The sequence below is a fragment of the Cetorhinus maximus genome, chromosome 17 (assembly GCF_964194155.1).
Source record: "Cetorhinus maximus chromosome 17, sCetMax3.hap1.1, whole genome shotgun sequence".
NCBI classification, from domain to species: Eukaryota; Metazoa; Chordata; class Chondrichthyes; order Lamniformes; family Cetorhinidae; genus Cetorhinus; species Cetorhinus maximus.
Window position 1 is genome coordinate 27,811,424 of NC_135895.1, and position 22,750 is coordinate 27,834,173.

General features: G+C 40.7%; 1 protein-coding gene across 9 annotated transcripts in view; it reads left to right on the forward strand.

The window, feature by feature from the left end:
• LOC144692265 (receptor-type tyrosine-protein phosphatase F-like) overlaps positions 1-22,750 on the forward strand; it is a 496,732-nt gene that overhangs the window by 192,783 nt on the left and 281,199 nt on the right. For all 9 annotated transcript variants that reach the window (XM_078560868.1, XM_078560866.1, XM_078560873.1 and 6 more), the window contains 2 exons: positions 7,368-7,513; positions 9,881-10,022. In XM_078560868.1, the coding sequence (XP_078416994.1) occupies positions 7,368-7,513; positions 9,881-10,022 (288 nt within the window). The remainder of the gene's footprint in view (positions 1-7,367; positions 7,514-9,880; positions 10,023-22,750) is intronic.

Consider the following 22,750-nt stretch of genomic DNA (forward strand, 5'->3'; position numbering starts at 1 on the left):
TTTTTTTAGCCGAGGGATACTGTAGAGAATTGTTGTAACTCCATCGATATCTTTAGTAACATCAAATAATTCAGCAAAGGATAGTGTTTAAACCTCAATGTTCCTCACCTTTCCCACATCACACAATGCATTTATCCATTGATCCCTCGGGAAGCTTTCCTGTTTGTTTGTGGAAGTGTTATGAAATCCAGACTGACTTCCTTGGAAGCTCAGCACTCAACTCCCAGCATGCCTTGGGAAATTCCTTGCATGCAGAGCGCCATAATTGAGAAGAATCCCAGACAGCAGACAGGGAGAGGTGCCAAGGAGGAGTCCTGGATGGGCAGAGGTCACAGTTAAGAAGAGAGAGAGGAGCAGAGAATGAGGCTCCAAGCAGAAAAAGGACTGCAGTTGGCAGACTTTGAGGGGGACTCGAGAGAAGCCCTGAAAATTTAAGAAGGCAGCAGAAGATTGGTGACTCTTGTGCTTTAGGGCATTGGGGTAAAGGCACCCCTTTGGAGCGGTAGTATTCTGCTCTTCACGGTCAAAGAGCTAAAGTTATGCTTGTGAGTTGGTGCTGGAGTTGAGAATCCAGGGGAACGGAGTCTGTGGAGACCATATTGAAACCTGCGAGGTGGGCCATCGTTGATGCCGTCTGCATTGGAGTGACTTGGAGAGGATTCTAAGGCAAGATCTCCAAAGGTGAAGACTGGAATCCCTCGTGAGAGAGACGGTTTCAACGAGATAGTTTGACTCAGTGTTTACTAATGTCTGGGTGGGTTGTTGAGCAATCTGTGAAATCTGTCTTGGTCACCTCTGCCATTTATTGTACAGAGTGGTGTGTTCGACCACAAGTGAGTGGCCTGTTAATTCACATGTACCTCATATTAACCCTGAATGTTAAGAGTACAAGAGCGATATTGTAAATTGTTTTATCTTTCTGACCTTGTATAGTAAAGTTTATTCTTTTTGTTTAAAACCTGTGAAATCTGGTGGCTTTATTCTCTAAGCATGTGTCTGGAATCTCAAACTTTGTCTACATTAAACAAAAAATTACTGGTCCCTAACTGGATCATACCAAAAACCTGTGGCTCTGGTCCAGGATCGTGACAGAAGTGATGTAGTGTGTTGAGCCCAACCCAATGTTGGTCATTTCCTCCTGCTGCTTTGGAGCTTAGCATAGCAAAGCAACAATTGAAGTACAGTAAATCCATTTACCTAAAGTGGATCAGCATGTTTATTTGTCCTCTCTATGTAGCAGAACCTGTAATTTCCCTAAAAACATTAGATGATAAGATCCAGCTGTTGCCTTTGAAAGCACTCATTTAATGGCCAGCTGTGTTATTTACTCAAATGGATCAACTTCTCAACTGCTGAACAGCTTGCCTTTGTTATGCTAATCTATAGCACTCAAAATAATCAGATAGTGCTATCTTCATAGGATCCAAATTCCCTCTGAGACTCTGATCACTTGGATTTGTAGCCATTATCCTTTTCTATGGTGGTACATGTCCTCTAACCCATTAGAAGTAATTGGTCAGGAGGACCAGCTGATCAGAATCTTTAAATTTTTAGACGTATAGCTGCATTTTTTGTTATCATCCAGACACGCTTTCTGAAATCCCACGTTTTTGAAACCCGACATATGCTGCTTTGTATTTGTGCAGGAGGTTGCATGGACTCCTGGCTCTAACATGGGTCATATGCAGCTGGCGACAATCCTAAAATAAAGTTGCTCCAACATCTTAGGCCATTTTAAAATGTAAAGCTTTTTTATTCGAAAGAGGAATCTGTTAATGGTATGTTAATTGTATTATTAAGTTTAAGGATATACAGGTTGAGGGCATTGATTAAGTATCTTGAGCACATATAAAGAGAGACTTCTGCGACACTGGTCTTGGATAAGGAAGAGATAGACATTTGTAACGTTGCATTCTGTAAATAAATCTAGTTTTAAGTATAAGATTGACATCTAGTTTCCTACTTCACCAACTGGCTTTGAAATGAATTAACACTACCAAACTCACCATCCTGCCTTCACCCAGCATAAGCACACTTCTAGTAGGGTCTCTGGATTGCAGTTAGGATCAGGATTCCTAGCTTCTTCCCCTCCCTTCCTCACCCTTTCCCATTCGTTACCCCAGTGGCTTTCTCTGTTTTATCTTTCTTCAATTAGCGCCATTTAAATAGTGGCTTTCATGTCTTGAGGATCCCTGAATAACATTTGAAGTGTAGCCACTACTGTAAGGAAATAGTAGAGATATCATATTTGCCCAGAAAACGACAGTAACTGAATTCATTGGCTGAACTAAATGTTTGTCAGTTATCCCCTTTATTGCTAATGCTTCATTTGAAGCTGAGCTGAAAGTGGTGTCAAAGCCTAGAGACAAGGCCTAATGGTGGCTCGTCACATAAAGGTGACTCTATAAGAGACTTACCATGTGTGTACTCGCCTTTAGCTGCGTTGTGGTGTGTAATATCCACAGTGTTTTGCCTGTCGAAAGCCTGTGATCACAACTTTTATCCCGCAAGGCATTATTCATTCGTATAGCACTGTCAGTGCTTTGAAACAGGAATGTATCTGGAAACAGTCATTATGTTTGTTATGTAGGATTTACTCTTAATTGATTTCCTTTTCCCTCCCTTCCCCAACTTTACAGAGTGAAGATAGGCTCTTTTTGAATATTGCAGATAACAAACACCTCAAGAGTGAAACCTGGAACTGATCATCAAATAATGGAGCACAAAACAAATTCTAAAATACAAACCTGCTGCCATTTTATAGTAGAGTTCCATTTGTTGCAATGCATTAGTATCCCAGTGTCAACTGATAAATGGCACCACTCTTTCAGGCTTTAAATCACCAGGATGCCTGCAAAACTTAAGAGCGTCAACAAGCATGCACAAAACCCTGACCATATTTTCTTTTGTCAATAAATGTTTTAATTCAATATTTAAAATCTCTAAAAGCAGTTGTGCAATCTTTACTTCTGACTTCAGTACACTTACCTTCTTGTAATCAATACAAATTGCAAAACCATTGTGATAGCCTGGCAAATACCACCTGCCTTCTCATAACAATATTAGTGGATCTCCTTGGCATTGCCTGTGGTGAAAAATGAGCAAGAACTGTTTCTAAAAATGTAAGTTTATTGAAAAAATTTTACTTTCTTTTTTTATCCATGTATGATTTATTTCCTTTATCCTTGATTTTAAGTGTGCTGTTTATTCTTCATTTGCTTTCCTGAAGCCTTTGTGAGTTTAATTTTGCTAATTCAGTTTACTTTCTTTGCCTTTTCGTTTTGTTTCTTTTCTTTAGTTGCAGTTTTGGCCCACTGGAAAAAAAATTGTTTTAAACATAATTACTGAGAACAGACCTCTGTCTGTTACCATTGAATGGGAAAGATAGTGCTTTGGGATGCAGAACTCAACAACTGGAACTGCTGCTTAGTGGAAGGGAGAAAAAGATCAATATTTTTAAGCAATTTATTATACAGTAAAGTCCCGCTGTTTGTGGTGGTTACATTCTTGCAAAATCTCGCAAACGGCGAAATTGTGAATGGGGAACGTGTTTTTGAATGGGACTCAATTAGATTAGTCTAGTCCTGCAAGGGCAGTACTGGACAGCAAAACTGTGGTGCAGTATCTGTATAGGACAGAAGGGGGAGCCTCTGAGCATTACATTGGTGAAGACTTAAAATTGAATAGATCCGTTATTGCAACTCTGGACCCAGCAATTCGGACATTTCTGGGTTAACCCCTTCGTTCGGGCTGCACTTCAGCTGAAACCATTCTCTGCTCCTAATGCTGTCCTTGGAGATATTTTAGTGTGCTTATTACTGTGATTCTCTTGTTTTAAAGTCTTTTAATGTTCTTCATTGGGTGATGGGGGTCAGGGGAGGAATGAGCGATGATTCTCGTTTGTATTTTGTGGTGGTTACCTGACACCTTTGAAAATGGCAAGGTGCACTTAAAAGTTTGTCAGATCTGTTAAATCTGACTTTACACAAAATATAATATTCAAAGGTTACTTTTTAGTTCATCACCCCCAAATTTTCACACCACCTTCATTTGAGACAGTTCTACTTAAATTACAGAACAGATTTAAGATAGCAGTGCATGTACAAGCCTTGTAGCTGGACCTAATGGCCGAATACATGCACTTTCCTTTTATTTCACATTATTTCTCTCTTAATCCATACCAATTTTACTCCCCTGCTGGTGCTTGACTTGTTTCTGGGATAATTTGTCTTTGCAGTGAAGAAAAATCTCTTTAAAACACTCAATTTTCTCAATACATCTTCCCATTAAATAATTCTTCATTTTATGCCTTTTCATACAATATGTCTTTTCATACAATGTGCCATTGCTTCAAAAGTTTGCTTTTCAGAACTCCAATTTATTAATAACTTTTATCCATTCTGGAATTGTTCATTTTTTCGATGAAACAACTTTAAAATTACAGGCCTTCAAATGAGCCCTTACTTTTACTTGACTTCCTATTCCCTCATTAGTTGGGAGCAGGTGCACCCTTTTTGAAGTACTCCCACATGCATGCAGATGGTCTTCACTGTAATTCCCCATTTATGTCAGGAAGTTAAAAAAGCTCCATTTCTTATGGATCATTTTCAGAAAAGTTATTGATTTAATTCCTGTTTTCCATAGGAAGTCAAAATCTAATTAAGCTTCAAATCTTGCACAGGTCCATCAAAATTATAATTTTGACCCAGAGGATGCTGCATTTGGCCTCGATGTCTCTAGGCTGAAGTGGAAAAATGTCAGCTAAAGGTTCTGATCCTCATTGCTATTTCTAGCTGTAAGTGCATTCATGGACATTAGGTGAGGCAGGGTTTGGCTCTAGGTGACTATTTGGTTAAATAACCATCAAAGTTTACTGTCAATTCGGATGGAATTCTAGATTCTATACAGGAGGTGTAATATAAAACCAAAATGTAATGATGAGCCTGTATGAAGTTTGAGTAAATTTGAGTATTCTGTTCAATATTGGGATCCACACTCTATAAAACGATATTGAGGCTATAAGAGAAAAATAAAATACAGATCCAATAACATTTAGCCTGGTATAAAGAAGTACAAATAAAAAGAAAAATTTAAAAGTACTGGGCCTTTTGCTTTGGAACAACATGGGTCAGGATTTTTTACTCGGTGCGTGTGCCGGACATGCCCGAGCATGAAATAAAGTGCGGTGATGTCAGCCAAGCATGCCAACATCCACATGCACTCTCGCAATAGTTTGGTTGGCAAGTGAGTGCCGGAGCCGGCAGTGCACTCGCTGACAATTAAAAGGCTTATTAAGGCCATTAAGTTAACAATTGTGCTGAATTTTTCACTGCCTGTTCAACCTACGGTTGATGGGCAGGCAAGAAGGCCAAGTGGCCTTTGCATTTTTTAGGAAACCTCATCCACGGGTAGGATGTGGTTTCCTAAAGCAAATAAAAATAAAGTAAATATTTTACACTTGAATTAAAAACAGAGTTACATGAGGGGACATGTTTTATGAAATTTTTATTTTCATTAGTTTTTTTAAATGGCATTTCATCTCCCTGAAGTTGCTTTGTGCCTCAGGGAGATTGAAGCGCTCTTTCGCACGCATGCGCGAAGTTCACACTAGGCCCACTTACCTTCCTCCCCCTGCCTGCACATGCAGCGCTGAGCGCTGCCGCTTGTGTTCCACGTTGAGTGGGCCTTAATTGGCCCGCCTGCGTGAAATCGCAGTGCAGTGCCAATCGTGGCCAACGGTCGGCTTCCCGACTGTCCCCGCCAAGGGCAAAATTCTGTCCATGGAATCTGGGGAAATATGATAGAACAGGGCAGATAAAAGCATAAGTAAAAACAGAAATTGCTGGAAAACTCAGCAGGTCAGGTCGTATCTGTGGGGAGAGAGAAAGCAGAATATTTCCACTTGGGATGATCAAGGGATCAAGAATGAGGAGTCATTGATACAAGTGTGAACACAACAGATTTCAAATTGTGAGCAAGACAATTTTCTTTGTGGAGATTTGAGAGGCTGTGCTTTGAAATTTTCTTCTATGGTTAGTGGTTGAGACAGAAACAATGCCAACTTTTCAGATTACAAACCTATTGAACAAGAAAAGACTTGATGGTCCTTGGCCCCTACAGTTGTGATGCCCTATGCATCATGATTCAGGCTCAGGTTTAATTGGATAAGTGGATAAATGGAAATGGGGTATGGGTCAGGGTGGTTAGAGGTTATTAGGGCTACTTGCTCACGTGAAAGTTCAAAGGATTACATTGGTTGGATTTAATAGCTTTTAGTATTATTACTTTTATATATTTCTATCTCTGTGTAAAACTGACTTCTTGGGTGAAATACCAGCGAAATGCTGCCACCCCATAGAGCTGTACCCTACACCAAAGAGGAGAGTAAAAGCAGAATACTGCTGAAGCTGGAAATCTGAAATAAAAACAATATTTTGGAAAAACTTAGTAGGTCTGACAGCATTGGGCGGGGGTCGGTGGCAAGTAGGAGGATTGGCAGCAAGATCAGAAGGTGGATTTCAGTCCCCCCTTCCTGATGCCAGGCTCTTCGATCAGGCACTGAGTGCCTTTGATGCAGGATGTCCCTTGGGAACCTGCAATTGAATACGCCAGGGTTCATTTGTCGTGCTCCCTGCATGACAAGCCCCCCTACCCACCGCTGGGTTAATAACAGCAGTGTGTGGGATGAGGCCCTTAAGTGGGCATTAATTGGCCACTTAAGGGCCTCAATTGGTGGGGCAGTAAGGCCTTCCAAATGCCTTCCTGCCATGGACTTATTTGGGATAGAGATAGGAAGGTGGCGGGATTCCCACCAACCAGCCTCCCGCCTGATTAAACATCCAGTAAACTACTTGCCACAGGAGGGCACAAGCTTCTGCCTTTAATACTTGTCATCAAATGAAATTGGAAGCAGGAATATAAGAATGCTGAAGTTCAAAGTGTTATGTGATTGATAAATGTTTGGGTTCCGAACCTTTTAAATCCCAACAAACTAAAAGTAAATTTGTTAAAGCATTTGTGTTTTCACCATGAGTTTGACTGCAATTGTTTAGAAACCTAAATTAGTGAAATTTTAGCAACTCATGACCAATGTTAAGCCAGGGAAGTGACAGTGTTTTACTGGATACATTTGAGATGTACATTTTAGTTGATCCCTAAAACAAATTGGTTCATTTGCATCATCCAGTCCCAGGACCTCTTTACAATCTGAATTGATGCATTCTTTATTACCTTGTATTTGTTTTAATGAGGTTCATTCTACCTGCACTGTTCTAATTGTGCACGAACCAGAAGTGTTTGGGTTTACAAGTGTTTTGAGGTAAAACCTAGGCAGTTGGACTAATCTGCAATACTGTGATAATTTGCAGCTCTGCCAAGTTTTACCCGAATCCCTGTGGATCAGATTGGAATTTCAGGAGGAGTGGCTTCATTTGTGTGCCAAGCAGTTGCAGAACCTAAACCTCGTATCACCTGGATGAAAAAAGGGAAGAAAGTCAGTTCTCAGCGCTTTGAGGTAAAACTTTTGTCCTTTAAGCACTTTTTAAAAAAAACATTGGAAGAAAACAGACTTGGAAGAGCCATGCATACTGAAATAAAAGCAAAATACTGCGGATGCTGGAAATCTGAATCAAAAGTAGAAAATGCTGGAAAAACTCAGGTCTGACAGCATCTGTGGAGAGAGAAAAAAAAAACAGTTAACGTTTCGAGTCCTTATGAATATGGGTCATGAGGACTCGAAACGTTAACTTTGTTTTTTTTCCCTCTCTTCACAGATGCTGTCTGATCTGCTGAGTTTTTCCAGCATTTTCTGTTTTTGTTCCATGCATACTAAATGTTGTTATGTAGTGGAACTGACAGTAATTATGCCTTTTTTTGGTTGACCGAATGATGCATATAGAAATGTATCACCATGTTTAATAGTCTCCAAATCTAGTCTCCGTTACTACGAGATGATAACCCACCTGAAGTGTTTCCTCTGCCCAATATGAAGTACACTCACTAGTTCAAGTCCAGAAGCGCAGGTTGGCAGAACTTGAGGCATGGGGACCCTTCAGTTTGTAGAGAGGTACCACTGGAGTTTAACCAACTAAAACTGTGCAGCTTACCAGGATTGATTCCTGTTGCTTGTCCAATAAGACGGTCTTACTGTTGGGACATTGCCTTGTAGCATTAACTGGAGTCAAGTGTGAAAAATTCCAGCCTTGTGTCAGGACTACCCCTCCTTGTTCCATTGCCCCATAAGGATCCTTGTGGGGCAAAGGCACAAGCTTGCTTCTAATGTAGAATTGTAACTTGTACTACAGGAGGAATGGAAGTTAGATGAGGTAAATAACATTACTGCTCAGTAAAATGACCAAGATTGTGCAGCCTGGTTCTGGGTTCCCCCACTTGAGGAACTAGTTTACCTACCCTAACAAATCTCTTCCATCATTTAAAACACTTTGATTATTTCACCCATCTAAATTTAAAGGATTACAAACTAAGCTCATGAAAACTGTCCTCATGATTTTAACCCTTTGAGCCTGGGTAAAATTATGGTGAATCTGCGTTGTTCCCCACCAAGGCCAGTATAATCCTCCTGAGGGTGCAGTGCCCAAGACTGAACACCGTACTCTAGATGCTCCTGACTTTTTGAAGCACCACTTCCTCACTTTTGCATTCCATATCTCCTGAGATAAAAACCAATGTTTTGTTCGCCATTTTGTTTACTTTTTGTACCTGTGAACTCGCTTTTAGTTTTGTGTACACGGAGACCTAAATCCCTTTGTTCCTCCACAGCCCTAATCCCCTAATCTTTCACCATTAAGAAAGTATCCTGATTTGTCCTTTCTCAGATCCAAATTGGATGACTTCATATTCCTGCACATTGAACTCCATCTGCTATAATTTCACCCACTTGCAGTCCATGATGCTTTGTAACCTGCTGCTCCCATCCACACAAATTACCATGCCACCTAACTTGGTGTCATTTGCAGACTTGGATATTCTCTTATCCAAGTCAGTAATATATATGCTAAAAAGGTGGGGCCTCAGTACAAATCCCTGAGGAATAGGAGTTATCATATCCTACCAATCAGGGTCAAGCTGTCTGGTTTAAATTCCAGCAATGCTTGGCAGTTAACTGTCAGTCACCATCACATGCATTCTCCATGGCAACGCCTCTACTAATCAGGGTCCACTTGCCAACCAATCAGCACTCTCGTCACATACAGTATAAATTGTTGTCTTCCCCCATATTAGTATTCTTGCGAAGTGTCCTGAATAGTGCAAAACCAAAAGCTTTGACATGGCTTTTTTTTTTCAGCAATGCTCAAATTCAACTAGGTTAGCCAGATTCCCAAATCTATGAATTCCAAGTACAATAATCTTTTTAGCCAATTAAACTGTTACTTTAGCACTTCAACAATTGAACAGAAGGAGTTGAATTCAACATAGCTAAACTTGATCCTGTCTTCCCAATGTCCACAAACGAGCATTTTACAGTGGATATCACTGGCTAGTAAGCAGAAGTGACTGAAACTGTGGCTGAGAGTAGCAAATAGGAAATAAGAAACTGAAGATTTTCAGTTTCATATAACATATTACATTAAGCAGCGCCTTTACCCACTAGTCCATTAAAGTGCAATTGATCCAGAAACAGTCTCAGCCAGCATTTATTGATTGCACATGTATCCTAACGAGCGATATTTCAGAACAAGCAAGGGGGACATTTGCTGGACTTTTGTTTATACAAAATAAGTCTTGTTGGTGCTTGGCTAAAGTTGTGAATAATCTATTCACATTGAAGGAAAATCTTTTATATGGCTCCCCATAGTGAGGTCTTTTTTGATCTCTTCCATCAGTTCTTCATTTAATTAGGTGTTCTTCAATTGATTTCCAGGTTATAGAATTTGATGATGGCACTGGATCAGTGCTTCGAATTCAACCGCTAAGGGCACCACGAGATGAAGCAATTTATGAATGCACAGCAACAAATAGTATTGGGGACATAACAACAAGTGCCAAACTAACAGTACTAGCGGGTAAGAACTTTTTTTTCCCTAGTGTTGTAGCATTCAATTTATTAATGCAGTATTAAATTTCACCATGTTACCAGTAGACGCAGTATACTACTGTAGTTTAGTTGTTAATATGACACTGGTGCACATTTGATGATGAGTGGTCAGTTGAAAAGCAAATATTTAACTTGGTATAATAAATGCAGAGTTATACAGAACTGAAAAGAGGCAAGCTTGTTAAAGACAGAAAAGAAGGCCATGAAAACAACAGGAGATAATTGCAGAGACAAAAATAAGACTCTTCATGCTCCATTTTCTGTGTTTGCTGCAAGAGATTTTGCAGCATGAGGTGTCTATTCACATTGCAAGCTATTCAGCCTGTTCATGTTACACTGATCACCCAGGTATCGCTTTGGCCTCACTGATTGCATGGAGTTGAACTCTTTGTTATTCAGTTCACCTCAGAATTGCATTTTCTAGTGGAATTGAGAAGGCTCATATGACTCATTCCTGGGATGAAGGGCTTATCTTCTGAAGAAAGGCCCAACCTGTTCAGCGTACACCCATTGGAGTTTAGAAGAATGAGAGGTGATCTTATTGAAACATTAAGATCCTGATGCGACTTGATTGTGTGGATATGGGGGAGGCTAGAACTAGGGCACACAGTTTAAAAATAAGAGATCTCCCTTTTAAGGTGGAGACGGGGAGAATTTTTTCACTCCAAGTGCCGTTAAGTCTGTGGAATTCTCTTCCCCAGAAAGCAGTGGACGTTGGGTCACTGAATTTATTTAAGGCTGAATTGGATAGATTTTAGATAGAGAAGGGAGTCAAATGTTATGGTGGGGCAGACAGGAAAGTGGAGTTGAGATCGTTATCAAATGCAGAGCAGGTTCGAAGGGCCGAATGGCTGCTCCCAAGTTCCGATGTTCTAGTGATGGGTTCATTGATTTGAATGTGTGACCAAGAATATGAACTCATGAAGTCCACATGAACATGAATGGAGTTTGTATGCAGACCAAACTGTGGACCTATTTCATATGTACTGATTTCTTAAATGTCTTCATTTGACCATTTTCCCACCCCTCAGAGGAGTGCTTCACAAAGTGTAAACTGTGAAAGCATGTAAAGGATTGTGATAATTCCCCAATAATGCTGGTGGTTTAGGCAGGGTGATGAATTTGAAGGTTCAGTTGTGCAGGTGCAGCAGCCATTTGAGTTGAGTCTGTCTCTCTATGTTGTGTCCCTACATTACAACAGAGAGCCCTTTGTACTGAATATGGTTTCACAATGAGAGATTTTCAAACCAATGCCATCCAGAGATATATATGGAATATATTTTCCAAGGAATTATACCACACCATGGGCTGAATTTTCCCCCCATTGGGGGGAAGTTGATGGGCAGGCACGCTTCCGATTGGCGCCCCCGATCGGAGGCATGCTGCCATTTTACAAGGGTGGGCCAATTAAGGACCGCCCAGCGTGATATCCACACAGAAGCGCTATGCGCATGAAAGAGTGCACTCATCTCCCTGAGGCTAAGTACTGCCTCAGGGAGATCGGCTGTACATGTAAAAAAAAAAAATAGAGAAATAAAATTTCCCTTTCATGTACCCTCATGTGACACTGTCACATGAGTTGGGACATGTCCAAAATTTTTACAAAATCTTTATTAAAATTTTTTAAAGCCTACATGAAACCTCATCCCGACCGTGGATGAGGTTTCATGTTTTTTTCTAGTTCCTGCCGGGGCTCCTGGCCTGCCTGCCAACCTTAAGGTTGGACAAGCAGGTCCTTTAATTACTTAATTGACCCTGTCAGTGGCCTCAATTGACCATTGACAGGTCGGCGGGCACGCAGCTGATTTTGCTGCGCTCCCGCCTTCCTGAAAATTTAAATCGGGCGCGGTAACATCAGGAGTTCCCCCCGACGTCACCGCGCGTCATTTTACGTGTCAGCGAGCGGGGACGGGACCACCACACCCCCCACCCTCCCCAGAGCTATAGTTCATGATGGTATTCACAACATCTGTTTCACTCATGCAATTACCCATTATTCTCTCACTTTCTCTCCGTTAATATTTCTTCTTTTCTCCCCCTCTTTCCATACCCCATTCTTACACTTGGATGAGGAATGCACTGTAAGCTTGGCTTGGTGATGGCACACACTGCTTTGAGCAGGTTGTTGTCAAAACTATGTCCAAGACTTAATCACATAATCTAGGCTGACATTTCAGCTAATTACTCGCGAAAGTTCCATTTTTCGAAGGCACCTTTCAGATGAGACATTTACCAAGTTGTAACCTGCCTTTTCAGGTGGCCATAGCACTATTTAAAGAATTTGGGGAGTTCTCTATCCTGGTCAACATTCATGCCTCAATCATTAGCACCTAAAATAGATTATCTGGATATTTATTTCATTTGGTGTTTATGGGAGCTTGCTATGTGTAAATTGTCTGCCACACTTTACATAGTGATAGCGACTGCTCTTCAAAAGTTAGTTATTGGTTGTGTGGTGTTTTGAGACATCCTGTCCTCTGAAAGGTGCTTTATGAATGCAAGTTCTTCTTCCTTAGTATAAGCTATCACCCTTCCCTTCTCCTGAATTAATGCAAATTCTCTTCCCTCCCCACCATTTATACTGTCCCTGCTGAATGCCCCTGTTTCGTGCTGCACTAAAAGCACTAGTGTGTACTATCTACAAGATTCACTGCAGGAATCACCAAGGCTCCTTAGACAACACCTTCCAAGCTCATGACCGCTACCATCTAGAAGGACAAGGGCAGTAGACACATGGGAACACCACACCTGGAAGTTCCCCTCCAAGCCACGTGGCATCCTGACTTGGAAATATATCACCGTTCCTTCACTGTCCTGGGTGAAAATCCTGGCACTCCCTTCATAGCAGCACTGTGGGTATGCCTACACCACATGGACTGCAGCAGTTCAAGAAGGTAGATCACCATCACCTTCTCAAGGGAAATTAGGGATGGCAATAAATGCTGGCCTAGCCAGCGATGCCCACATCCCATAAATTAATTTTTAAAAACTAGTCCTTGCCCTTCTCCCTGCCTCCCCAACCCCTTCAGTCAAGTGTGATCAGGCTTAGCCTGTTTTGTTTTTGTAGCCATTAAACCCAAGAATAACTCTTGAAAGTTAATATGCAGCCCTGGGAGTTTGCTGCTCACATGGAGATCCATGATCCCTGTATACTGCATTCTCTGTTTGTCTGTTCCTGAACAACCCTTACATTGAAAGCTAAATACTAACCATTTCAGGTTGTGAGGCTAACAAACTGCATGAAAGACTCATGCATTTTGAGACAGGAGGGGCAGTTTATACAGTACCATTGTGCTATCAATGGTGAAAGAGCCATATGTCCATTGCTGACAGTGCTCTTAACGTAATAGTGCCTTATGTTTATTTGAATAATGGATGTTTGTAATTCTCTTTGATTAATCAGCAGATTTGGCCACTGTTGGGTATTTATTTGTTTCTTCATTGGTTTAGTTTTATATGATTTATCTTTTTTCTTTTGCTTAGCTGAAAAAGTATTTTTTTTAAAAATTGATTTGTAATACCCAAAAATAAAAATTTTTCCCCAATGTTAGTGTGACTCAGCTAGTATTATAGTCATTCTGAAATGCTGCTGCTTGTGTGCTGCTATATCCATAAACCTGTTGACAAATGACTCGATATGCATTGACTGAAGAATTAGATTTTGTGTGATCCCTGATGGCTGCAATTTTACGCAAAGAAAAATAACACTTCACGTAGAAGTGTGATCTGAAGTTCAAGCTTGACCTGGTGAAAATTACTTATCCATCTTGGGTAATGTGCTGAGGTGCTGATCCTTTCTTAGTGCAGAATGACTATTGATGCCCTCTTGTGGGCAGAAAGGGAATTTGCTTTTCTTCACAGACAATAGGAAACAGTACCATAAAGTTTTAAAACTTGAAATAAAATTAAAGTTATTTTTTTGTGGTGGAGGTGTGGATGGTGAAAACGTTTTTACATTCTATAATGCCAAAGTAAGTATGTATGTTTTCAAGTCCAATTCTGAAGCACAATATTTACTGAATAGAACTAATAGCCAGTGTTCTATGTTCAGTTATTTCAAGGCTCTAAAACAAGTATACTGTGAAGCTATGAAAGCGTAGACCAAAAATGCAATGTTGGTCTGTTGTGTCAACAAACCGGGTGAGACTTAGTCACCGAACTTTGTTCTGGTACTGAATTCTGTGGATGTATCAGCCTAACTCTTGGAAGGAACAGAACAAAGCATTACTGTTTTGACTTGAATGCTTAGTAAGAAGCCTACCTTTAGGTGCTGCTGTCCCTAAGATGGCCTTAAGATCCTTGTGACCCTCCAAGTCCTGATGCCAGTTTTTCACTTAAAAGCAAAATACTGCGGATGCTGGAAATCTGAAACAAAAACAGAAAATTCTGGAGAAAGTCAGCAGGTCTGGCAGCATCTGTGGAGAGAGAAACAGAGTTAACATTTCGAGTCTGTATGGCTCTGAAGAAGGGTCATACGGACTCGAAACGTTAACTCTGTTTCTTTTGCCACAGATGCTGCTAGACCTGCTGACTTTTCCCAGCATTTTCTGTTTTTGTGCCAGTTTTTCAGCGCTTTGTTTAATACTTCCCTACTTGCATGTTGGAGGCTCAATGAATGAACATGTTGGATCACCTGCTGTGGGTTTAATCATTCACTTGTGTTGAAAGAAGTTCAACCTTATATGGAGTTTCATTTCAGCAAACTTTGTTTTTCTTGATTGTAGCTTGGAGGTGTTCTGCTGTTCCTATCCATTTTTGTTTTGGTGTGCTTGTTATCTGTTAAACCTTTTCCACTTCAAAGAATAAAGACTTGGATTTAAATGAGATATTAAATACAACAAAGGGAGAGACTGCGCAATGAATAAATATTTCATTTGTAGCGTATTGTCAAGTGGTTTTCTCCTGTGGCACAACAGCTTTTGTGACAGCTGTAGCATTTGGAACCTGTTGTTTTGCTGTCAAACAGGAGTAGGCCATTCAGTCCCTTGAGCCTGCTCCGCCATTCAATTAGCTCCTGGGTCATGGCCGATCTGTACCTTGGCTCCATTTGTTGGCTTTGGGATTGGAAGCCTTCACATGGCCCACGTTACAAACTACAGCTAATGTCGTCAACCTGGTGCCTGAATAATGATCAATGACACCCCACCATAACGCAGTCAAGCCACCATAACAGTCCTCTTCATGGCGAAACAATACAGCTGATTGGCCCTAGAACAAATATCCTCCAAATTGACATTGAAGGCCTTTCCTTGGTGAAGAGTGAAAGAGCATGTTAAGGACACACAATGTTGACTTCCTCGCATTGCACAAAACCTAAGATTCTAATGACTTAATTGGTCAGCTGTTACCATGGGTGCAACCTCACCACTAATAAAATATGGCCTGCCCATTTACATGAGAAAGGATTTTGATGTCTCTGCCCCACCAACTGAAGAAGTCGTCGTCATCACTGCCTTCAAAATAGGGGAGCTGCATGTTAGCAACATTACAAAGCCCCTATTTTAAAATGATTTCAAAATGAGTGCATCAATCCCAGCCTTATGCTTTGGTGACTTTAACAGCCAGCATGTTATGTGGGAGTTATGAAGTAAATGAAGGCAAAGGTGAAGACCTCACAGAGTCTGTAACTGTTAAGTCCCAAATGGTGAGCAGCTTTCCACTCTGCTGCCTGACAACGTGACTACGATCTGGACCTCGCCATCATTTCCAAAGATCAAAGTAGAAGCATATTTCATGTATCCGGCAAAATAGTCCCCAAATTCCCCATCAGCCAGCATAGGCCAATCATCACCCACATTGGCACCAAAACCCCATGATTCCATCGAAACGAATCCCAAGGTGAAATCTGGCCAAAGCTGACTGGAACTACTATAGACAAGCCATCAAAAAAATGGAGATCAGAATCCCCCCACAACATCTAAACATTATCGGCGGTTCGTTGGTCTCTTGGTCATTGTCAAGAAAATTATTTCCCAAGGTTTTCAGGAAGTTTACAGCCCCTTGTGAGCAAGAGAGACCCAGGGCCAGCTCTGGCAGGCTAACCAGGCAGGCTGCCCACAGATTGTGAAGGCCCTGCTAGAGTCTCTAGACTCAACCAGATGTCATCAGTGGGTTGTGCTTTGAAGGTCTGGATTTCAACACTCTAGTTAGTATGACGAAGGCACAGCAACTACGACATCTTGGAACTGTGAATTGAACGGAATATCGAATGCCGAAGCTCAGGCCAGCTCCATTTCCGCCAACCCGGTGGCAAGCACAAAAGGAAAGCTCAACAAAACACCAAGTGAGAGATCCATCAGCAACTATACCGGGCAATGACCTCAATGTCTTCACAGGCCCCACCGCCGCCATCACAGATGAAGTAAAAGAGTGTTTATTTGCAGTGAAGAAAGGGAAAGCAACCAACAGAGATGGTATCCCCCCTGCAATTTTTTTCTCCAACTAGGAACTCCCAAAAGCTGGCAAAACTGTACATCAGTACCATGGAATGTGTCCCAGAAGCATGATGTGTGGCAATGGGTAAATACACATTCTGGCATAATTACTGTTTCTGCGAGCAGGTTTTGATCCATAAGGCACAAAAAGGTTGGATTAATGAAAAAATACGAGACCGACGCAGCCTTTGTAGACCTATATTGGTCTACAACACAATCTGGATTAAAGAACTGATGGTGAAGCTCACAAGGATCACCCCTGCCTCAAAACACTACACCTGTAATGGATACTGCTGAGGAATAGGGGAATTACACATCCATTTGGGCAACAAAATCACTTGCCTTAGTTCCTCAACAACAGACTGCCACAAGGCTCAGTACTTGCACTGATACTGTTCAAGGTCTACATGAGTGACATGCCAGCAACGAACTCATGCAAGTTTGCATATGTGAGTGACCTTGCCCCAGCAGAGCAAGTAGCTACCTTCAGTGACATCAAGTCCACCTTAAACACCATGGAAGAATATTTTCAAAAATGGAAGCTCAAACCAAACCCTCCCAAAACAACAGGCACTGCATTTCATCATGATAACAGGAATGCTAAGTGTACCCTGAAGTGTACCTAAAGCAATATTGTGCAACATGACCCGACTCTGACCTATCTCAGAGTTAAGTTGGATAGCCTGCTAACCTTCCAAAAAACATCCGTAGAAGGTAGCCACCAATATGAAGACAAAGTCAACTTGATCCAGTAACTGCCAAGTAACAAGCTGGGGAGCATCAGCATCAATACTTACCATCACCGATGACCCTTATGTACTCTGTAACCAAGCACAGTGCATCAGTGTAGACCAAAAGCAGCCACACTTGGCTAGTTGATGTTCAATTGAATACTGGAACCCTCAAATTGATTGCAACAACCTGGCTGCCCATGCTGACGCACATCATACTCCTGTATATTTTCTGTGATGCCGCAAAATTTGGGAAGTTCAGCAAACTGAGGAAAATGAATCTCTCTCCATCCACCATACCTCAACAGCATCTCTCAACACCACTTGAAGTTGTGCTAGCCCTCGGATCCATATGTTTAGCCTTCAACATAGTTATTTCACACACTCACTTTTCCAGAACCTCTTCATCCAATTCCGGGGCACAGGGTGTTGGAGCCTATCCCGACAGGCAATGGGCGCTAGGCAGGGTAAACCCAGGACAGGACGCCAGTCCATCATAGGGCACACACACACGCTCTCGCTTACACTCGGGGCTCGCTCACACTCTCAGGGCTCGCGCGCGCTCTCGCTCACACTCTCGGGGCGCTCACGCTCTCGCCCACGCTTGCACGCGCGCGCTCAAATTACCGTAGCCAATCCAGTAATTTCAGCCCTATATGAAACTTGGAAAACTCAATAGCGCTCACAAGAAGTCAGAAACAAATATATGAGAAAATGTAAAGCAGAAGATCCTGGCTTTGACCATCCTCAAAGATCATGAGTGACTCAATTATCTGGCTTAACCATCTGAATGTAAAATTTATACCTGTTGCCCTACAGCTGCATAGCCAAAAGAACAACCATTTGCAGTCTTTTTAGAGAATGTTCCGGATTTTGATTTGTCTCAAACTTATCACTTTTTTCCCCAAGATACTCCCTTACTGTCAAACTCTTAATTCTGATTCTGTAGTCATGGCTAAAACAAGCATGGCCTAGTTCCTTTCGGGTCTAAAACCAATTGGGGCATAATTTACAGTAAAAATAATTGTGTTATTTATATGTAAATACAACAATTTCAAGTGAGAGAGGATATGCGGTTAAACGCTGAAACCCAAAAGTTGTTCAAAATGTACTGTACCATTGTTGATTTCACAAAAAAGGCATTTCACTGATTTAAATGCATTGAATGGTGTGAAGTTGCTGTATTTGCACGTTTGATATGAATTAAACTTCGCAGAGAAAGTTAAACCTTGTCCATTTCAGTCTAAGTGCACTTTTCAGTACATGATAATTACTGCCAAGCAAACTCTCTCTAGCAGTGAAAATCAAATGACAAGTGTGGAGTTTCATTTCACGTTTTAATTGTTGGGGATTTTAAAAATGTATAATTCATTCTTTTTAACTTCTGGTCTCTCTTTTCTTGCTCTTAAATCCAACTTTTTTTTTCTCTATTTCTATTCCTTTCTGTATATGATTTGACATGAATTCATCCACTGTAACTTAGACTTCCTTCTGTTACTTTTAACAATCTTTCAGTTTGACAGTTGCTAGCCTTGCTCACTTGGGTCCCAGTTTCTCTCTCTCTAATGTTATCAATTCGCACTTTCAGCAGTTTGCCACAAAAAAGATTAAAACCTTACTTGCGAAGCAAAGTCTAATGTCAGACACCATTAGATATTCTCCTACAGCACATAATGGCCCATTGTTTAAAAAAACAACCTGGAGCTATTTTAGAAATTTATTGTATTTATGATTTAAGCTGTTTTGTAACAGGTAGTATATGTGAAAATGAAAATCTCCCATTATAACTACTTTTCAATTTCTGCATGCTTCTTGGATATCTGTATTTCTGTGCCCCACTACCATGTCACTGCTGTTAGGAGGTCTGCAGATAATTCACACCAGAGTTTTGCATTCTTTGTTGTTCCTTAATTCCACCTATAGTATTACTACTCCCTGCTGACTCTTATGATGTCTTTTCTTTCAACCACTCCAATACCATCTTGTGGCAATATTGCTGCTCCTCCTTTCCCTAATTCTCTGTCGCTCTAATGACCTTATGGTCTGGAATACTAAGCTCCCAGTCATTCGCAGCTTGTAACCAGGTCTTCTAGTAATTACGTCATACACCTCGAACTGAAGTTGAATTTCTCATTCACTTGTTTTATTCCTATGCTGTGTGCTTCTGTGTAGAGTGCGCTTTTAACAGTCCCTGCCCTGCACATGTGCTGATAGTGTTTTTCTGAGTTTTTAAAATCACACTTTTTTTGTATTTTGCAACACTTCTGCTTTATTTATATTAGGAATGTGACGAACTTTAATGCTATTACCTGAACTTGAATTATTCATATTTCATTCCGGTCTCTGACCTTTTGTCTTGCCTCTTCTTTACTCATCTTTTGATTTGTTATCAGTTGTACCATTATTTCTAATTGAACCACTATCCTGTACTATCCTCCCACCCCAAACAACAACTATTGTTTTGAGTCATTTCAACAGCCCTATTTATCCTTTAAGCTAGGCCCCAGTCCAATGGAGGTACAGTGTGTACCAGGAGAACAGATTTTTGCTGCCCCATTTCTGCTGCTAGGCCACATGACATGGAACCCATCTTTTTCAAACTATTCATTTACTTCCTCATCCGTTTGCCTGTGTGACAACTAATAATCCTGAGATTACAACCCTTTAGGCTCTCCATTTTAATTTAACCCTTAGCCCCTAATACTCCCTTAGCATGACCTCCTCAGTGTTTTTTTCCCATGCCGTTGGTCCATTTGTGGACCCTGACAACTGGTTCTTCACCCTCCCTTCCCAGGTTCCATTCCAGTAGTTAAAGATATCTTATCCTGGCACCAGGTAGGCAAAACATGCTTCGGGACTCAATTGTTTTCTGTAAATGCTGCGTATCAGAAATAAAGCAAGTATGACTCAGAGGTTTTGTAGACTTAAACAAGATTTTTAAAAATAGCTACATGCCCCGAGTACATGTTTGTGCAGGCACAACAATCAAAGTCAACAATATTTTATGCAATATACCATAATGTTCGTGACATCAAAATAATTATCAGTCAGACCTGTTCTGCTCGAGTGACATAAAGTCCAATTGACTTTTGTACTCGAGGTAATGTTTATTCTAGTGATAGCATGCATGCACTCCTAGCTCTTAATAACACAACAGTAGCTGCAACAAGTGAACTTTAAGCGAAGTGTGTAAATATGCTCCAAATGATTGCTATAAGATATTTCACATGCAATAAAAATGTGATTTGTGGCCCATGAAGATGAAATCTACAGTGTTTTCAGAAAGCAGCAGGTTTTTGGGTAAAACTCTTTAACCTTTATTTGACTGTTGCAACACAAAAATTCATCAGATTAGCATGTTTCAAAAATTGAATATTTCTCTATTTAGGCTTGGGGCTGCCGGAATGTTGTAATTATGCATGTTATTTTATAGCATTTTATCAATAACAAAATGAGGCTTTCATTCATATGTGGTGAAAAGGAGAAGTACTTGGGTATGTCAGGGATTTAGTCACCATTGAAAAATCAGCATGAGAAGGGTCTGTGGAACGCAGAAGATGGTTACTATATTGAAGTGGTGAATCTGATTAATATACTAATTGTCAACAAGATTCGCGTGGTTCTGTGTGTATACCAGTTCAGAAACATTGTTATCTTAGAAATTACCTCTGAAGTTACAGCTGCAGTCAGTGGTACCAGCACTGAGGTTAATCCAGCATCACTGACTTGACACTTTACAGCATATATGCTGAGAATATTTTAGAGACAGAGCCAGCACCAGCTATATCAGTCCTCTCCTTCCAGCAATCACTTTCAATATACTGTTGCTGTTTTTTTGTAATGTAGTACCTAAATCAGTTCCTCTTTGTTCATCTCAATGTGAAGTCTCTAGTTAAGGTCATGATAGGGAGGAGGGGAGCGTGGTGGGAGAGGGGGAAGGGATGTGGTGGTGGGCAGGAAAGATGGCGTGGGAAGTGAAGATGGTATGGGGGCAGAATGCATTGGATGGTTGGAATAGTGGATGGGGATGTGATGGCAAAGGAAGAAGGGGTGGGATCAGGATGATATGAAAAGAATAAAAGGAATGGCATGGTTTTGGCATGAGGGGGATGATATGGAGAGAACAGAATGGCATAGGATGGGGATTTAAAGTAGAGTCAGAACAAAATTAACCATCTGTGCAAAAAATCATTTCTACTTGTCATTAGAGCTACTGTATATGATTATTCAAAATAGGTTAAACTAGCAGAGACCCTCAAAACTGTTGCAATAAAGATACTAATCTTACTGCAAATGTTTTGAGGGTCTTTGCTAGGCTAACCTATTTTGAATAATTATATACAGTAGCTCTAATGACGAATAGAAATGATCCTTTGCACAGATGGTTAATTTTGTTCTGATTCTACTTTGGCAAGAAATGTTTTCAGTTTAAAAGCAGTGTATGATATTTGGATGACAATTGAATGTCTAACTTGAATTGAGAACATGCATATGGCGATTTGTACAGGCTAAATCTCAAAGCTTTGATGAAAATATTTTGTTTAAGCTCATACTCATGGATCATTAGTGCAATATTGATGTGGACAATAAATATAAAACAATCTGATTCAGTAGTTCCCAAAATGGTTAAATTAGCTCTGAGCCCTTGTTGGTAACTTTTCATCCCCCCCCCCACCCCCTTCCTCTATAACGCACTTTTGTTTCTGTCTGTGCCTAGCAATTCCTCTGCCTTTTTCTTTTTTTCCTCCTCCTCCTCCCTCAGCCACCTCTTTCTCCCTCTGCTCTCCCCTCACTCTCCACTCTTTGCAATTTCTTCCCTCTATTCCCATCTCTCTATTCGTCAAGGGGTTAAAAGTCCAGATTCCATGTTTTAGCCTAAATTGACTTGATTGTTGCAAGGATAGTTAAGCAGTATACTGTGTATGCTTGGAGACCAAGCTAAACAAAACTGTGTATGCTACATAATTTGTTCAGATGCATGTGTCAGATTCAGATGCCATTCCCTTTCAAAGTTGAAGCCCCACGAATTTGCAGAGCTATGGGAAAAATGCAGAGAACTGGGACTAGTTAGACAGCTTTCTCAAAGAACCACACAGACAGAATGGACCTCAATGGCCTTATGTGCTATATCATTCTATGAACTGTTTTTTTTGGCTATATAATAGCTTGCTTATTCAAATCAGAGAAAGTGTTGTTCTGAAATAAAAATTTCTGCTGGAAAAGCTCAGCAGACCTAGCAGCATCTGTGGAGAGAGAAACCAAGTTAACATTTCTAGTCCTATATGACTCTTCGTGTCAATCTGGGCTGGTAAATTACTAGTCAGACACTAGGGGCCTGTGCTTTGTAGGATTACAAGAGATAAAGAACAACTATACGTATTTGTAATAAAGCACTTTTTTCCACTGGAGGAGCTGAGAGAATCTACCATCTATTGTAAATATATACTAAGCTAGCAAATCACCTGCCACGTTACTCTCAAAGATATGAAAAACAGTAACTCCTCATTTAACGTTGCCTCGTTTTAACATCG